The sequence below is a fragment of the Ipomoea triloba genome, chromosome 6 (genome assembly GCF_003576645.1).
Source record: "Ipomoea triloba cultivar NCNSP0323 chromosome 6, ASM357664v1".
NCBI lineage: Eukaryota > Viridiplantae > Streptophyta > Magnoliopsida > Solanales > Convolvulaceae > Ipomoea > Ipomoea triloba.
The window spans coordinates 25,773,832-25,790,552 of NC_044921.1; the positions used below are offsets into that span (position 1 = coordinate 25,773,832).

The 16,721-nt window shown below is 38.7% G+C and overlaps 2 protein-coding genes and 1 non-coding gene across 3 annotated transcripts; 1 reads left to right on the forward strand and 2 right to left on the reverse strand.

The window, feature by feature from the left end:
- Positions 1 to 1,590: 1,590 nt before the first annotated feature.
- Positions 1,591 to 5,130, reverse strand: LOC116021622 (5-formyltetrahydrofolate cyclo-ligase-like protein COG0212). The gene is made up of 6 exons (XM_031262073.1): positions 4,680 to 5,130; positions 4,498 to 4,588; positions 3,237 to 3,463; positions 2,787 to 2,862; positions 2,236 to 2,361; positions 1,591 to 2,125 (listed from the first exon to the last, which is right to left on the reverse strand). The coding sequence occupies exons 1-6, from the start codon at positions 5,070 to 5,072 to the stop codon at positions 1,977 to 1,979; spliced, it is 1,062 nt and encodes a 353-aa protein (XP_031117933.1). The 5' UTR covers positions 5,073 to 5,130; the 3' UTR covers positions 1,591 to 1,976.
- TRNAN-GUU lies at positions 1,682 to 1,755 on the forward strand. The gene has a single exon. It is a non-coding gene; the product is annotated as a tRNA-Asn (tRNA).
- Positions 5,131 to 5,799: 669 nt separating the features above from the next.
- Positions 5,800 to 12,375, reverse strand: LOC116023053 (cellulose synthase A catalytic subunit 2 [UDP-forming]-like). Its single transcript, XM_031264009.1, has 14 exons — positions 12,019 to 12,375; positions 11,183 to 11,378; positions 10,858 to 11,063; positions 10,664 to 10,769; positions 10,401 to 10,575; positions 9,468 to 9,734; positions 9,043 to 9,388; positions 8,729 to 8,866; positions 8,501 to 8,626; positions 8,199 to 8,411; positions 7,806 to 8,073; positions 7,445 to 7,641; positions 7,001 to 7,351; positions 5,800 to 6,805 (listed from the first exon to the last, which is right to left on the reverse strand). Exons 1-14 carry the CDS (start codon positions 12,097 to 12,099, stop codon positions 6,224 to 6,226), a joined length of 3,252 nt encoding a protein of 1,083 aa, XP_031119869.1. The 5' UTR covers positions 12,100 to 12,375; the 3' UTR covers positions 5,800 to 6,223.
- Positions 12,376 to 16,721: the final 4,346 nt, after the last annotated feature.

The window sequence follows — 16,721 nt, forward strand, 5'->3', positions numbered from 1 at the left end:
AAAAAAAAAAAAAAAAAAAGTAAGGACTTTGGCATTTTCCAGCAGATCAGAGAGAAGAATATAATTATATTCCACAAGCTGAGAATTTTAAAAAAGAAAAAAAAAATGAGTTTCATTCAATGGATCTCATGATGTGAAAGCTTCTAATTAAAAACATTATTTTCTTCACTCTTGTCTGTGCTTTTTTTCCACTTCAATAAACAACAAATTAAAGGAAAAACGGCTGTAGTACACAGTACTGTTTGTTTACATATTCAAAATACAGAATTATTGTCTCTGCATGCCTATCGATATATATCAGATATGGACAACCTTGTACGTCGTCTATATATAATTGTATCCTCGTACAGTTCGATTTCAACTTTTGTTAAAAGTCTACAATGAAGCCAAGGACTGTGTCGTGCATGCGATGCATCAGAAAACGACTCCTCAACTCCCACGAAGATTCTATTGGCCGTGGATATGTAATCTTTTAACACCTCTAAATTTCTTATTGGTAATTATATTTTGAAATTTATTCCTTAAAAAAAATTGTGAATGTAAGTATATAATTTAAGGTGATATAGTGCAATAGGAACATCTTCATACTTATATACTTACTAGTAACTACTCACAAACAATCGTTTCCTAAAGACAACCACAATAGTGATTTTTGAGGAAGCCAAACTTATGTGGACGAGAGAGGGAGAAGAGAGAGGGTCTATTGCCTTCTCCTCCAAAGACCTTGGTTTTAGCAAGAGAGAGGGTTTGGAGCACGCTTGGAGCGCGCTACGCCTGCTTGGGCGCTGGCTGCCACTCTGACATTTTGACTGTTGCTTTCCCTTTTAAAAAAAAAATTTGTCAGAGAATCTTGCATGTTTGGGTAGTTATATGTTCATGATGTGGCATTTTGCGACATTAGGGAGCAAATGTTTCTAGGTGACAATTGTAGCTAGGGGTATTTTACATTTTTTCATTGGGATATTTGTTGAAATTTTACAGATTTCTATTCACCCGGAAGTGGGCTAATATCTGAGTTTTGGTCGAGAATATTTTTTCATCTGTTTATATGGGTAAGAAAGACAAAATGTGGCTTGTAAGAGGAGACTGGGTAGGTGAAATATAATTTTTATATTTAGATAATCATAAATTCGATTCTTAGTAACACCCTTTTAATGAAAATTTTAGTAAGCCAAGCTTGTGATATAACGTTTACTCTTTCTTTGTTCATATGCATCGTTTGGATTCTGATAGATTGTCAAACCAAATAAAAATAACTAACCAATAAAAACATATTACGTAATCAAATTTGCCCCATTGAAAATACATATAAGATGACTATCTAAACTCATTTTTCCAATCTTCTCCAAAACTAGCTAAGTATTGGGTTTATCGAGGCAAACCCCACTCCTCTTCCGAGTATGTGAGTAAACCCTCGCCTTGTGATCCTAGCCGGCAAAGGACCACAAGGAGGTTAACCAGCCTAGGTTGCCCATAGCTGACCGGCTCAAACCCGGGTGGCAGACGGTTTCGAACTCAGGACCTCACGGCCGCGAGCGTCTTGGTCTTGCCACTCAGGCTGCCCTTACGGGCAAAACTAGCTAAGTATAATTTTACCAAATAATGCTTAAATTGAAAGAGTGAGTTGACCATACACATTAAACTCCAATATTTAGGAAAAAATAATAAAAATAACTAAAGAGCTGGAGTAGCTCAGTTGGTTAGAGCGTGTGGCTGTTAACCACAAGGTCGAAGGTTCAAGCCCTTCCTCTAGCGTCTTTTTGCCCCGTATACCAAAACAGGCCATCCTCCATGCCCTTAAACAACATGTTCCTCTTTACAACCACAATTTCATCCTTCTCAATACATGTAAAAATGGCAATTGTATAGCAAGTGATGCCTCTTTACAACCACAATTTCATCCTTCTCAATACATGTAAAAATGGCAATTGTATAGCAAGTGATGCTAAGTTGTTAAGTTACCAGAGTGGTGGAAGTTAGCGTCTCCGCTGAGCTGTTGGGGGCAGTTTCTCTGACGGGCCGCATGGGAGCTTTTTCCCCGTCTCTCGTTCAATTCTATTCTTCAACTCTCTCAGTATTCGCACTTGGCTGAGCTTTTCGGGGGACAGCTTCTCCCAATAAATCCCTGTTTCGAGTAATGCAGAGGCAAGTGCGAGTTAAAATGGATGGTGTAAACCGAAGCAATAATATCTTAAGGGCGAAAGGAAGGGTGCATATGGCGTTCTGTCCACTAACCCTGAGGCTTTGGGATCGTTGTGTTTGTAAAGATGACTTGTGTTGGCGTGCATATGATGTCAACTGGCACGTCGTGGATCAATAGCTTCTCAACAGGAATATCGTCTACCAATTGTTGGTCGTGTACTGCAAACACAATTCGCAAAAACGACTGTCAGAATTGCCATCCCGAACGTAACAAGAACAGCATAGTAGCGTTATAGGCCGGGGTGTAGTGTAACTCGATCTGCAGATTAGAATAGCTGTGAGGTATGAATAGAAAAGGCTCACACCAGTTGATTGCTCAAAGAAATGCCAGATGAAAACATGACACTCATGATTATATAGTAGAAATCATTGCCTCAATCAAGCTATAGCTACAAGTTAGTATCTTTTTACTTTTTTGGGTAACGAAGAAAACTCACAGTCAGTACCCGACAGTGTAAATCCCGCCTTGTGATCCTAGCTCGTAAAGGACCACAAGTAGGTAAACCAGCTTAGGTTGCCCATAGCTGACCAGTTCAAACCAAGAAGGTAGAGTTAGTATCTTTATTTATAGACAAGAAAAGTACCAGATGTGACAATAGGAGTCGAGTCATCAATTGCGCCCATGTATCGCAGCATGCCATATTCAAGCTCAGCAAAACCCTTAAATAGTAAATGGAAGTTCTGAGAATGTAATCCACAAGACCCCCTTCCCCTCCCCAGTCCCCACAATAGAAAGTGGGGAATGAGGCCAATTATGATCGTTAATATAACGTTTTGGAAGGTGCAATCTCGATATCCAACAAAAAGTATCCAGAGTCGAGCATAACAGCATGGCAAGATAGAAACCGGGAAAGAATAAAAATTCAAGAGCTTGAAATCGATGATAGCTACCACACAAGATATATATCATCAATCCGTAATTAGCAAATGCTTACAGCTAACGCCAGAGTCTTATAGTTCGTTGCCAATTAGTCACGACTCATTACTTGCAAAACGGTCAATAAACAAAGGTGAACAAAGTGAAAAGCCCATACCTCTCCCTTGCCAAGCCGAGCGCCTGTCCTTGGGTCCACAGCAACTGAACCGATAACAATTAAATCTACTCGTATCTTCTCATCAAGTCCAATTGGCCTTCCATATTTAGCTACCCCCGCAGAGGTACAAGCCTCTTTAATAGTACCGGGACTTAACATATGAGATTCGAGTACAGAGAAAAACCCTGTCCTAAGACGAGGCTGTGGAGTTAATAGCGTTTTTCCTCCTGCATATGCAAAAAGGCATACAAATTCTAAGCAGCTTAGTGCCTAAAGATGTTACACCAATCACACTTCTACTCTTAATTATACAGAATAGCGTTGCAAATATCGACTCCCTGCCAGCAACCATTTTACAGACATACAAATATCGCCCAAACAATGACTCCCCCACTAAAAGCCATTTTTGCTATCTCAGTTCTCAACTCTCAACAACCTTCAGTGCATGACAAATATAGTTGCAGAACTCAAACTGACAATATTTTCTAAGGGTTCAAAAGTCACTTAAAGCACCAATAATCTAGCAAAAGAACTGAAGTGTGGCAAAAACAGAAGCAAAAGGAAGCCATAGTAAATAAACTACCTTCATCACTAGCGAGTGCTAAGCTGATTAGCTACACACTAGAGTTTTTTCTTTTCCACTTTTGACCCCACGACTATGGGACCGTTTCCACATTCGGTCCCAACTATTAAATTTTTAACATTTGATCCCATGACTTTTAAATCATTGTCAGGTCTATCCAACCTAATTTTAGGTCACCGATGACCAAATTTCAAACACCTGACTTATCTTGAAGGGCAAAACTGTCATTTCCAATCACCCTCTCCGAGAAATTTAAGAAAAAAATAATTACCCTTTAAGATAAGTCACTTGCCACATTTGGTCTATCCGACCTAATTTCATGTCACTGATGACCAAATCTCAAACACCGGACTTATCTTGAAGGGCAAAACTGTCATTTCCAATCACCCTCCCGAGAAATTCAAGAAAAAAATAATTACCCTTTAATATAAGTCACTTGCCAAAAATTTTGATCACTGACCGAAAATTAGGTAGTGACTAAATGTGGCAAGGATTTAAAATTATGGGACCAAACGTGAGAAGATTAATAGTGATGACTAAATGTGAAAATGGTCCACTGGGACTAAAAGGGCAAAAAACTCCTACAACATTATCTAAATCTTAAGTTTATAGGAAGCAGAAACAGGAAACTGATAATCTGAAAATAAAAGCAGAAAAAATGTGTTTGCAGGAGCTGACCATTAAGTGTGAGAAACCTCACTTGTTTTTGTGGAGTATCAGGATTCACCTTCACACAATTGGCTGCTTTGAACGCCTCTAATTCACTGAGCTGCCAAAACATTCTTAAAACTCCTAAATGAAATTCATAAAAAAGATTCAGAAATCTTGAAGAAAACAAGAAAAAGATGGAATCTTTGAACCTTATCGGCGGCAACAGAGGCGCCAACGAAGTTCGGTATTCGATGATGAACGGGCCTGGGAAATTGGGCAATATTCTGAGCCTCCATCAAGTCCCAAATCCGTTTCCGGATCGCCCATTTCCACGCCTTCGGGTCGTTCTCGTTTTGGGCTTCTCTCTCGGAGGCCTCGGCCATGGCGTCTCGCGCCGCCGCGTCGAGCCGGAGCCTTTCTGCCTCGTAAGCCGCCTCGTCAAACGCCGCGCCGCCGCCGCTGCTCCTTTTACTGCTAGCCTCCACCTTGAAGGAGAAAGGGGAGGTTCTATAGAGAGAAACGAAGGGTTGGGGTTTGGAGAAAATGGGGTTTTTGGGTCTGAATTGAAATGAAGAGGAAAGACGCAGTATGTGTGTATCCATGAAAGTGGGAGCAAAGCTTTGAGCTTTAGCTGTCTGATGAAGAAGAACAGATGGCAGTGTTTGGATATGTTGAAAATTTATGTTATCTATGGAAAATTATTAGATAATAATGCCCAAAATGTGTGTCCGAAGTGGCTAGAAAATGATTCTCGTTTCAAATTAAAGTTTTCCCAATTTTCGTTCATAAATTATAGGACATTTAGAGGCGACACTGTTGTTGTAAGCCTGCACCAGTTGCGGCGAATTCGTTTCAACATTCTTTATTTTCACAGGCGACGCTGTTGTTGTGAGCCTGCACTAGTAGCGGCGAATTCGTTTCAACATTCCTTATTTTCACATTGTCAGCCAAAGTTACTATTTCCTTATTTTCACATTATCAGCCAAAGTTACTATTTTCTTATATTTCAATCACACCGTCTAAAGGTAACCCTAACCAACAGAAGTCTTGTAAAACCACCCGTCCCCACCAGTTTAGATTGCACATAGTTGATCGGCTCAAATTAATATGATCAATAGACCGCTCAAACTCAGAATTCAACTTGAAACCTTGTATTTACCAAATCAATAGTCTGACCACACTCATTGAGGTTGCTCCAAATCATCCTTATGAATACCATGACTATAACATTGTACAATAGCACAAAGACTAATGGTGCACTAAAACCTTAATACATGTTCATTACAAAATAATACCCAAAAAAGAAAATGTTGTCTTGAAGAGGTAATATGAAAAGAGGCAAACAAAATGTTGATGCAACAAAGGTTGTCTGAATTACACTGAAAAATAATACACTGTGGAAGGTTGTTTATTGAGAGAGAGAGAGACAATAATTTATGATGATGGCCTATAAAAGTTTATGTTCCTTTTGGGACTACACATACCCCCTTTTGCAGCAACCCACAAATCCCAGACTGTATCTAAAGAATGAATAAAAAAGCTTTCCATAATAAACAAAAAACAAAACCAAAGATTGAATGTGTCCTGTACACAAAACACCACCAGAGCCCTCTTTCCCTCTTCTTCAACAATCAATCAAACACTTATGTATGCTTGCTTTGATCTTCTCCGTGGCGGCTCCTCGCCTAGGCTCTCTTCTAGGGTTCCCCAAACAATCTTTCCACACTCTCACTCGAGCCATCTAAGGCGTGGTTCACTCGCAATCCAACCCGCATACTTCTAGCACGAGCCCGTCTCTCGAGACGAAGGGGTTGATTCGGACCCATAGGAGCGAGAAGATGGAGGCGAGGAGAATGGACCACACTACGATAATGGTTGGAACCCCGTTTTGCTTCCCCATCAGACCTTTGAGGAAAGGGTATAGATGGACAATGACCCATAAGGCGAAGAAAAGCCTGCCGAATAGCGGGCCCCAGGAATCGTACCCGTTGTTGATGGCGTCCGAGACGCCAACTATGACACCGATGATGTTGATGATGAGGAGGGTCATGGGCGGGATCAACAGAGACGTCCACTTGAAGATGTAAAGCTCGGAGAACTCCCCGTCGTCTGCTGCTTTGGACGTGACCGTGAAGTTCGTGTTGACACCGGCTAAGACCTTGAGGAGACCTTGCCATAACGCAAAAAAGTGGGACGAGGCACCCCCGATCACCCAGAACTGCTCGTTCCTCCACCAGTCGTCTATGCTAACGCCTCCCCACTGCATCTCCATGACGCTCGTAGCAGCAATGGATATGAAGAGAGACATGAATAGAATGCTCGCGTAGTTACTGATCTGCAGGAGAAACGAAACGAATAGTTAAAGAATTAGGTCTAGCAAAGCTCATACTTCACGATATCCAAGCATAAAAGATCAAACAAAAAGGAAACGTCTTTCAAGTCATTATATCTCATCGACGATCATTTTTATTATTGCCAAAAAAAGTTGGAATTGAATGTAAAACCGGTTAACCAAACAGACTCTTCTCACCTCAGGAACGATGAACTTTCCGGTGAGTAGGCAGACAGCCGGCAATGTACAATATACAATCAGAGGAACGGAGGTCAATGGATAAACGACGGAGTTTATATAGGAAAACCGCTCGAGAGGTTTCAGACCGCACCCATATCCATACCAAATTGGACAATGTCTGCTCAGCAAAATCTCGACGGATCCCAAGGCCCATCGAAGAACTTGGTGCAAACGATCCGAAAGATTAATGGGAGCTGACCCCTTGAAAGCGGGTCGTTTGGGCATGCAGTACACAGATCTCCAGCCATGGCAGTGCATTTTAAAGCCCGTTAAGATATCCTCAGTAACCGATCCATAAATCCATCCAACCTGTACGGTTTAAGACATGTAAGGTCACACGCATTATCTATGTTCCACTCGGAACTGGAAGTCTAACTCAAGCAGTTTTAGTGTTTTACATACCTCTTTGCCCCATTCTGTTTTGTCCTCGTAACCGCAACTGATGACGTGAATGGCTTCTTTTAGAAGGGATGCCGATGTTGTCCCCGGAGGAATACCACCATCCTCTAAAAGTGTTGAAGCAACAAAAACCGGTGATTGGCCAAATTTCTTCTCGAGTTTTATTTGGGGCATGAGTGATGCTTTTTCGCTTTCAATTCCTGCAAAAACGTAATCAAATTAGCACTTATCAAGCAAGACAGGAGAGGAGTTTCTCCCGATGTGACAAACTCAAATCTATCGCTGAAACCCTAATGAATAAACCATAATTAAATCAGTTTCCTATTACTATATTATTATTATTAGTCACTAACTCGATTATTACCTTCAATTCCTTCCTCGATATTTTCCAGAGCATGAATCTGCGGGGAAGAATCCTTGCTTTTAGTCTTCTTTTTGTCCTTGGATTTGGCTTTCTTATTCTTTCGAGATCGACAACAACAACAAAACAGTTTCGGCCAACAATTGCATGTTTTGCCCGGAGGTTTCTTCTTCTTGGGGGCATCATATCCGTAAAGAGCTTGCCTCCTGAAGACACAACCAGTCCCGACATATATTGGGCCTTGAATCCCGTCAAGTCCTTTCATATTTATCTGTGAACAGCAAAGCGGGAAATATTTTTCAGAAGGTAGAAGACGGGATATATTGCAGTGTTATGCGTGCTAATGATATATGGTTCTAAGAACATAATTCTCTCGAGTCTCGAGTTTCCACTCACGTCAAAGAAGACAACGTTACGATTTGAGTATCGATCGTGCCGATCAATACCATCAAATCGTTGTGGAAACTGCACGTAGCATATCTTTTTCCCGGACTGGGGGTCCATCATAAAGCACATAGCTTCTCGGAGCGCCTTGCTGTTATTGATGTAGTGATCACAATCCACATTGAGCATAAAAGGAGCGTTTGAGATGACAGCTGAAACCCGGACCTAATATCATATTTATAGAGACGATCAATTTCGGCCAAAAGAATGAGTAGAGGGTAGGGCTAAAATTCACATAGAACAAGAAAACTTACCAATGCATTCATGGCACCGGCCTTTTTGTGGTGCTCAAAACCAGGCCTCTTCTCACGAGAAACGTAAATAAGACGAGGCAATTCATTGCCCTCGATGTCGCGGACACCATCATGGCCCAAGAAAACCTATCGGTGACAAATTTTAAAAAGAAAAAAAAATCACTTTTATGATCTTAAATTTAGAAAATTCTAGGGCGTAAACTATCTACAAAAAACGAAAATACAGACCTGGATCATTCCGGGATGATCCCTAACGTTGTTCCCGGGCCAAGGAGTACCATCCTGCATGGTCCATCCGTCTTCGGGTACCTTCTGTGCCATGGCAACCAACCCGTTGATACGAACTTTAAACTCTTCATACTCTCTCTGTACCAAAATTAAAGTAATAAAAGCGTCAATCATCATCTTCGAAAACACGATTGAATTCACTAACACAATAGTTGCCAGCCATTTTCATCAGACTACAGAATAAACCCTAGATTACAAGAACATGACTTAGGCGAAAGAAATATATGCAAAAAAAGACGAAGAAATTAGCAAACCTTAATCGCACGACGTTCCCTCACGAAAGCAGGATCCACTTTGTTCCTCAGATAATCCATCTTCTGAGAAAAATACCACTCGGGGGCCCGAGGCTCAATGTTGAATCTTTTGCAAAATGGAACCCATTTCCTCGCAAATTCAGATGTCTCAGATAGGGCCTCGAAAGTAAGCATGGCAGCACCATCGTCCGAGACATAGCATGACACCTTGTCGACTGGATAATCTACGGCAAGGATGGAGAGGACAGTATTTGCAGTAATAAGCGGAGGTTCTTTCATGGGATCCACTGTACTCACATATACATCTATCGGGGCTAATCCAGATGGCTTCCCTTCTTTGTCATACCTGGGGGGAAATTTTTACAAGAAACGCTTAGGGTATAGAACGATCAAAAAGATAACAGAGCGGGGAAGAGTGTCTATACCTTAGTGACAGCCTATCTAGGTATGTTTCTCGCACAATAGGGAACCATTTCGGGAACTGATCAAATATCCAGGATACAGCAAACCATATCTCACAGATAATAGACGTCAGCCACAATCCAAATGCATCGTTGACAGGGTGGCGGATTCTATAATGGAAAAAGAGCCCAAGAACCACCAAACGGAGTAAAATGATTAATCTGTATGGACTTAGTTTGCTCGATGGGATTGATAACTTTCTTGAAAGTGGCTGTCTGCCTTCATCCATCCTGCAAAAGATAAAAATAACGATAAGCCCCAACTCTCAAAGAAATAAGAAAATGTGTGCAGGATCTTCTGAAAACTTCCCGAGATAATTAATAATACTGCCCATTAAAATGCCCTGATTACTACATAGATCAACACCATTTTTCCACTAGTGTTATGTACTCGTGCAATTGACAATCAGTTCATCCTAAATTTACAGCCTTCAAATTCAACTTACACCGTAATTAATTAGGAGAAATCAAATGAATTTGCTCAGTTCGCGTGCATATTCTTCATAATGAAAAGCTTTTGGTTGATTACACGAACGGCCCATAATACTTTTTCTCCTTTGCTTTCTAATCTAAATTATGTCAAGCTCAAAACCGAACCATTTTTGTGTTGATAGTAATGGTTTTACCAGTGCACTAGTAAATAATGATCTACAAAATATGGCAAAAGACCCAAAACTGTTATGCTGTAGTAGTGTTCTTCTAGAACGAAAAGGACCTAATAAAAATCACAGCTCAAGTTTCTAAATTATGTTTTGTTCAGCACGCAATTAAAGACAAATGATTATGAAATGCAGCAACTACAAGTCATCTCATCTACTCTACAAATTGCTAAATTAAAGGTCAAATTATCATTAGCACTATAATACTCGAGAGAAAAATAAAAATTAATGAACCTACTTAGGCAAATCCGGATCATCCAGCTCATCACCGCCTTTATCTCCTTCATGCTTAACAACCTGTAGTTTATCGCTCTGCTTTTTCTTCCACTCCTCCATTCTTTCTTTCCATGCAACGGTGCCATATCCATAGACAGCCAGGTCTTTCTTTGGATCCATAGGCCGAGGCGGCAATGCTACACCAAAATTAATAACCAGATCAGGTCCCGTCTCATTCAGTAAACACGTCAAAGAAAAACATCCATCAAAACCAAAATTACTTACATGTCACAGATGCCGTATCAGAAAATGGTACGGGATGAACTTTCTTTCCACGGCTCATAAATGGGGGAATGATAAGAGCATGCTTGTCCGCTGAAATTCCATCATCCTACACAACAATATCCACGTCAAAAGCTGCAAATTGACTAATTTCGGGGGATAAAATAACAAAACGGACGAAATGTGAGTGAATCTACCTCTTCACCGTAGGTAAGTAGAGGGACTTTTGAGTCAACGGCAGATGGATCTACCTCCGATGGGGTAGTCCCGTGACCATTGACACCAAGCCCGCCATTAAAGCGAGCGGCAAGTGCCGCCTCGGTCATGTGTTCAGGGTAATCAAACTCATGGTCTAAATCATCAAATTCATCCTCTTCTTCATCTCCTTCAACTCTGGGACTCCCTGAAATCGAGCAAAGTTTTCTATTCCATTATTCCTTTGTTCACTTCACACATTACTCGGCTCAAATCAAGAAACAGATAAGGTTAATCCACAAGTGGCAAGAGGATTAGAGAAATTACCTTTTATGCGCTTGTACCGAGTTTTGCATTGAGGGCAAGCTTGATTCCCTTCCCTCCTTTCATATTCATAGCAGGGTCTACAAACAGGGAATGCACATTCATTGCAAGCAACAAATGGCTCTCCATCTACAGTAATCTCAACCTCATCTCCACAAATCTGGCAAATCTGCCCACTTAACTCCTTTACAGAAGTCACCTATTTATCAAACCCAAAAACATTCACATCAGATCAAGAAATCCCAAGATTTGAGCAGAGGAATGTAGAATTAGGTAATTAACCCCCCTCAATCAAATCCAAATCCCAACCAACATTTAACAAATTCGGTAAGAAATGCAAACAAACAAGACTTTACTTTCTCCAATAACCAATGAATTTCGAAAGTGAGCTAAAAGAAACCAGTTTTTGGCAAGTCACTTCCATAAATCTAGATATTGTACTGTACTAACCAAGTAAGGGTAAAAGTAAAAGCAAGAGGTAAGGAAAATCTGAAACAAAACAAACTCAATTAAGCAATATACGATTTGGATTACAAGAATCAGCTTCCCAGCTTAGAATCTAGCACTAAGCTTCAAATTCTTCAGTAAAAGTCAAATCTTTATCAGAAAAACTCAAAATGCTCAAAGAGGGTACTTCAAAAAAACAAAAATGTGGCCAAAGTTTATAGCACCGACACCAAAAAACCCCATGAAAACTCAGGTTTAGACCACAAAAACCACAAATCTCTCCATGAAAACCTCTCTGAGCTCCAAATGAGCTCTAAAATAAATTTTTTAAAAAAATTAAAAATAAAAATAAATAAATAAATAAAAAGATGTCATTTTGAAGGGGCACTCACCCTTCCAATCTCATCAGCATTGATGAGCACAAACTCATTCCTATTATGTGAACCAGCAATCAGCCTCCCTTTGGTGTCCATTAGACCTACTTCTCTCCTCCTCTCTCTCTCTATCTCTCTCAAACTCACACACAGAGACTCACAGTGGTGACTGAGCAGAGCCCATTACACAGAACAATCATGAAAAGCACACACAAGCACAAGCAAAGAAAGCCTATTCTCTCTTTCTTCAACTCTCAGTTCATGCTAGTGTGGTGCTCTTAAAAACAAGACTGGCTGAAAATGATGTACAAACCCACAAATACAGACACAGTATATTAATATTGGGCAAATAAATTAGGTGTATATTTATAAATGTATATACTTTATATAATTATTATATATATTATACAACTAATAGGGGGTGGGGGGGGTAAGGAGAGGGGGGTGGATTCTTTTCTTGAGAGAAACCCAGTTTAGGGATAATGGGTTTCTCCCCTTTGAGCTGTGGGTGGCGTGGAATCAGAGAATCAACACCACAGACAAATATAGAGAGAGAGAGAGAGAGAGAGAAAGGGTAAATAAAAGAGCGATCTTTAGTGAGAGAAAATGTGTGGAAAGTTCAACGCGTAATGCACAAGGGACAGAAGAGATCGGATGTGTAGATGGATCTCTGATTGATGAATGGAGGGGTTGAAACCGTGGGGCCCCCCCACGGCGGTGACGGTGGCGGAGGAGTAACGGGCCCCCCACCTCTGGCACGGCGGCTCTCCAACTGCGGCGCGGGGTAAATCCGGGATTTCACACCATTTTTTTCTTCTTTTTTTTTCTTTTCTTCTCTTTATTATTTAATGCTTTTAGTTGATATTCTTATGATGATGGTGAAGTTTATCTTTGCTTTCTGTAATTTCTTGCTGTCTTTCACGGTTTAACTGTGCTGGCTTCATTGTCAAATGAGAGAGAAAAGTCATAATAAAGTTATATACATACATCTATACATACGCATATATATACCCAATTTCTACGATATCAATCAGCTTCGGCGTCAAATTATACGTAATATATGTAAATATGTTTAATTGTATCAGCAGTGTCGACAGCACTAATATTCATATAATAAAATATGTGCTTCCCTTTTCTCTCTAAAACAAAAAGCCTTTCTCTTCTGCTGCTCAACTTCGGCTTCCATCGACGGCCTCCGGTCGGAGCTCTAATGGAGCTTTGAGCCGGCGGTTTTGGTCACCTTCTACGTTTGCTTCGCTCTTCTTTTGCCTCGACCACCGTCGCAGCTCCGTCTGCCTCCGACCACCGCCACAGATCTTCTTCTTCCGTTTTCTTTCCCTTTGAATAAAATAATAGTAGGTAGGTATTGGGGTTTGTCTTGAACTCCCAACCCTACTTTGGCTTTACCACTTTTTATTTTCTATATTATTGTGTTTTCCTCTCGTTATTTTCACGGGCTTTTTTCCCCTCGTTACTTTCACGAGCTTTTCATTATCATTAGCATAAATCGTTTAGTTTGGTTTCGGCAAGTGCTGATCTTATCCTGGGCGAGCAAAAAAGAATGATGACGAAGACCCAGATCTTTGATGAAGCTTTAAGCTCCTTGAAGGAACATAGCTTCATAGTTATGAAACAGTCTACGATTCAAGTTTTCTATAGCATAGTTATAAAATTTGTATCTATGTCTGACTGTAAGGAATGGTTTACCATTTCATTGATCGATGTAAACGCTTTATGTTATGAATTAATGGAATAGCTACGTTTACCTTCAAAAAAAATATAATAAAATATGTATATCTACATATTGAAAGGTCAAAAAATAATTTTTATTTCGAATTTGAAATCTTGTGATTATGAATATACATACACACAAAAACCTAGTATAATCCTTTTCCCAAAAAAAAAAAAAAAACCTAGTATAATCAATGGTGTATTGAACAAATTATGAGACTTGACAGTCGTGTATTAAGATTGGATTAATGAGCATTAATCAAGGATTTCATCATTTAAGGTGAAAGTTACATAAAGTAATTACTTCTTTTTTTAACTGCTTACACACGTTACTGCTACTACATTTTGTACCGCATGACTTCATCTCATATAGTGTACAATTGGAAGTTAAAAACTGAATGGATCTTGCGATTGCAACAGTTAACCGCTCAAATTTTATCATGGACATTTTAACCACTCAAATTTTACCATTCTTTCCAAAACACAGTATAAATAATAAATGTATAATACAATATAATTATCAGTTTAGACTTTTAGTTAAGATATATCATGCTAGCAACCCAGTAGGGTAGCTCAAGTGGCAAGTGAGTTCTCTTTGTGGGGAGGAATTTCCGGAGAACCCGGGTTCAATTCCCACAAGTGACGATTCTCCCCTGGGCCAGCTCTACCCTGTAAATGTACCAAAAAAAAAAAAGAAGATATATCATGCTGGTAAAATTTGTGCAGTGTGATATGAAAGGTGGTGTAAAAATCCAAATGGAAGTTACTCTTTGTCACCATTAAGTTGGTAAAGTGTAGAGGGGGGGAGACAAAAGTACAGAAGCCATAGTGCAAAAGTGGAGAAAGCACAACAATCCAATTTAGTCTAACCTTTTCTCACTTTCATGTGGAATGTAACTCAAAAGCATAGCACAATCACTCATATTTCTTACCCCCTCCATACCTAATTAACCCACACTAATATTGTAACCCGTGACATGTTTTAAAAAAATACTAAATTTATTCTAAGAATTATTTATACCACGTCATAAGGATATCCACAACGAGAATGCTGAGGTTCATAAAATTTGCTTTCAACGCGATTTTTACTCAATGTTTGAATTGTACAGTTGGCGAAATTTAAGTCATTGATCTCAAGTATTTAATGATCCAGATCTGTCCACGTGTAATTCTTAATAATTTTACTTGGCCTATTTTGAAGTTTACTTGGCCTATTTTGAAGTTAGACATGTAATTCTTAATAATTTATATATGGTTAGTTAAGTATATGTTGTCATGACTTGAGCACTTCCTATGGGAAGAAAGATCACAAAGAATATTATAGTCAACTTTCTCACTCATATTATAATTAACCTACTTGCCAACTAAGAATTGCAATATATATTGACTTTCTTATTATTTTTATAAAAGTTTATTTTATTTAAAAAAAATCAGTGTATTAGCAAATTCTGGGAGTGTGATTGTTATACCAACCAAGCTAATTTATAATTATTAATTTAATCTAAAAAATTATTGTTATAATTGTTTTTCAACAAGTTTTTAGGGTTAAAAAATATAGCTTGATTGGCGTGAGTGATCATGCACTCTCATTCTTTAAGAGATGTCTGAACCCACTCTCATTTCATATGAAAAAAACAATCTGACTATCACTTTGCCTCTTAATTAGATCGATCCGAAGATATTTTCAAATTCCCGTTAAGTTTATACACTTTCACAAGAATAAAACACGACTCGTACCTAGTAAAACTAAGAGCACCAACCGTATAACAACAAATTAAAGACACTAATCATCTCCACGTAATTCCCAATACCAAAACAAAACATACACCATATGGTACGCAGTCATAATTCCAATGAAGAGATCAACAAAATGTTTCCATATTAATATATAGTCATTTTCTTCTTGCTCGTGCACTAGGTCGGTCCAACATATCAATCAAAAAAATTGATAGCACAAAATATAATGCAGAAATTAAGGGAATAAGGGAAAAAGATTGGTGTAAATACGAAACGGAAGGTACATAAACCCCAGAATTTTCTTTCGACATTGTCTATTAGCATTTTTAATTTGAACTGATCAGTTTTGAATAACTTAAACTGATTTATCCCTTTGTTATATTTTGCTGGTTAAAAATATAATATAAATTTTAATTTACTCAAAACATATGATGATTAAATTTTCTCGAAAATTAAAGAATGATTAACTTAAATGATGTATAATATATACCGTCAATCATTAATTTCCTCATTCTACTGTCTAAAATAACGTTGGGACCTCGACCTCAAAAATGGGATTCTTTCATGTCATTAAAAGCTGATGGTGACATATGGGGCTTACAATCTGTTTCCATAATTATTCACATTTTTCCTTAATTGATTTCCTTATCTCATCTTCACCGACACTTTAAAACCACAATTATCCATCACAAGATTAAAAGTAAAAAAAATAAATTAATAATTAATAAAATTAGTGTGCATGCACAAGTTTGTCGGGCTGCACTACCTTGTATACCTCTTACGTAAATAACGTGTTGGGTTAAATCACGAGATGTACTAAACAGATCCTAACTGTAAAAAAACACACATATTTAAACTCGTATCATGTTCAGATTAATTTCAATTTACACCGAGCTGATCTTGTTAAGAAATAAAGTGGTGATCAGATTGATTTTTTCTTATAATAATTAGCAGTTTAAATGTCAAACACATTTACTTAGGTGTTATATTGTTATTCAAAAGTTAGATGATTAATTGATAGCTTTATTTGTGTCATTGTGACATCAAACAGTGGTGCACCGACAGGACGGTCCATATATCTTTTGCTTTTTCTTAAACTAGGAAATTATTGGTTCAAGAATATACTTCGACAAAGATTATCGCTACTTGTACGTATAAGGTAACATCTATTCATTGAATTATTGTCATTTTATTTTAATTTCTTATAATTTTTAAAAATTTCGTCTCGAGGCAATAAAAATAGATCTTAGTAA

Bases quoted from the DNA above. Each gene is read 5' to 3' on its own strand.
- LOC116023053 (XM_031264009.1), bottom strand. From the start codon at position 12,099: ATGGACACCAAAGGGAGGCTGATTGCTGGTTCACATAATAGGAATGAG. The intron at 9,389-9,467 runs GTATAGACACTC...ATTTCCCCCCAG, and splicing joins CTAGATAGGCTGTCACTAAG to GTATGACAAAGAAGGGAAGC. The intron at 8,412-8,500 runs GTAAGTTTTCTT...ATATGATATTAG, and splicing joins CCGGTGCCATGAATGCATTG to GTCCGGGTTTCAGCTGTCAT.
- LOC116021622 (XM_031262073.1), bottom strand. From the start codon at position 5,072: ATGGATACACACATACTGCGTCTTTCCTCTTCATTTCAATTCAGACCC. The intron at 3,464-4,497 runs GTCAGCTCCTGC...TTGCATATGCAG, and splicing joins GAGGTTTCTCACACTTAATG to GAGGAAAAACGCTATTAACT. The intron at 2,863-3,236 runs GTATGGGCTTTT...TTACTATTTAAG, and splicing joins CTCGGCTTGGCAAGGGAGAG to GGTTTTGCTGAGCTTGAATA.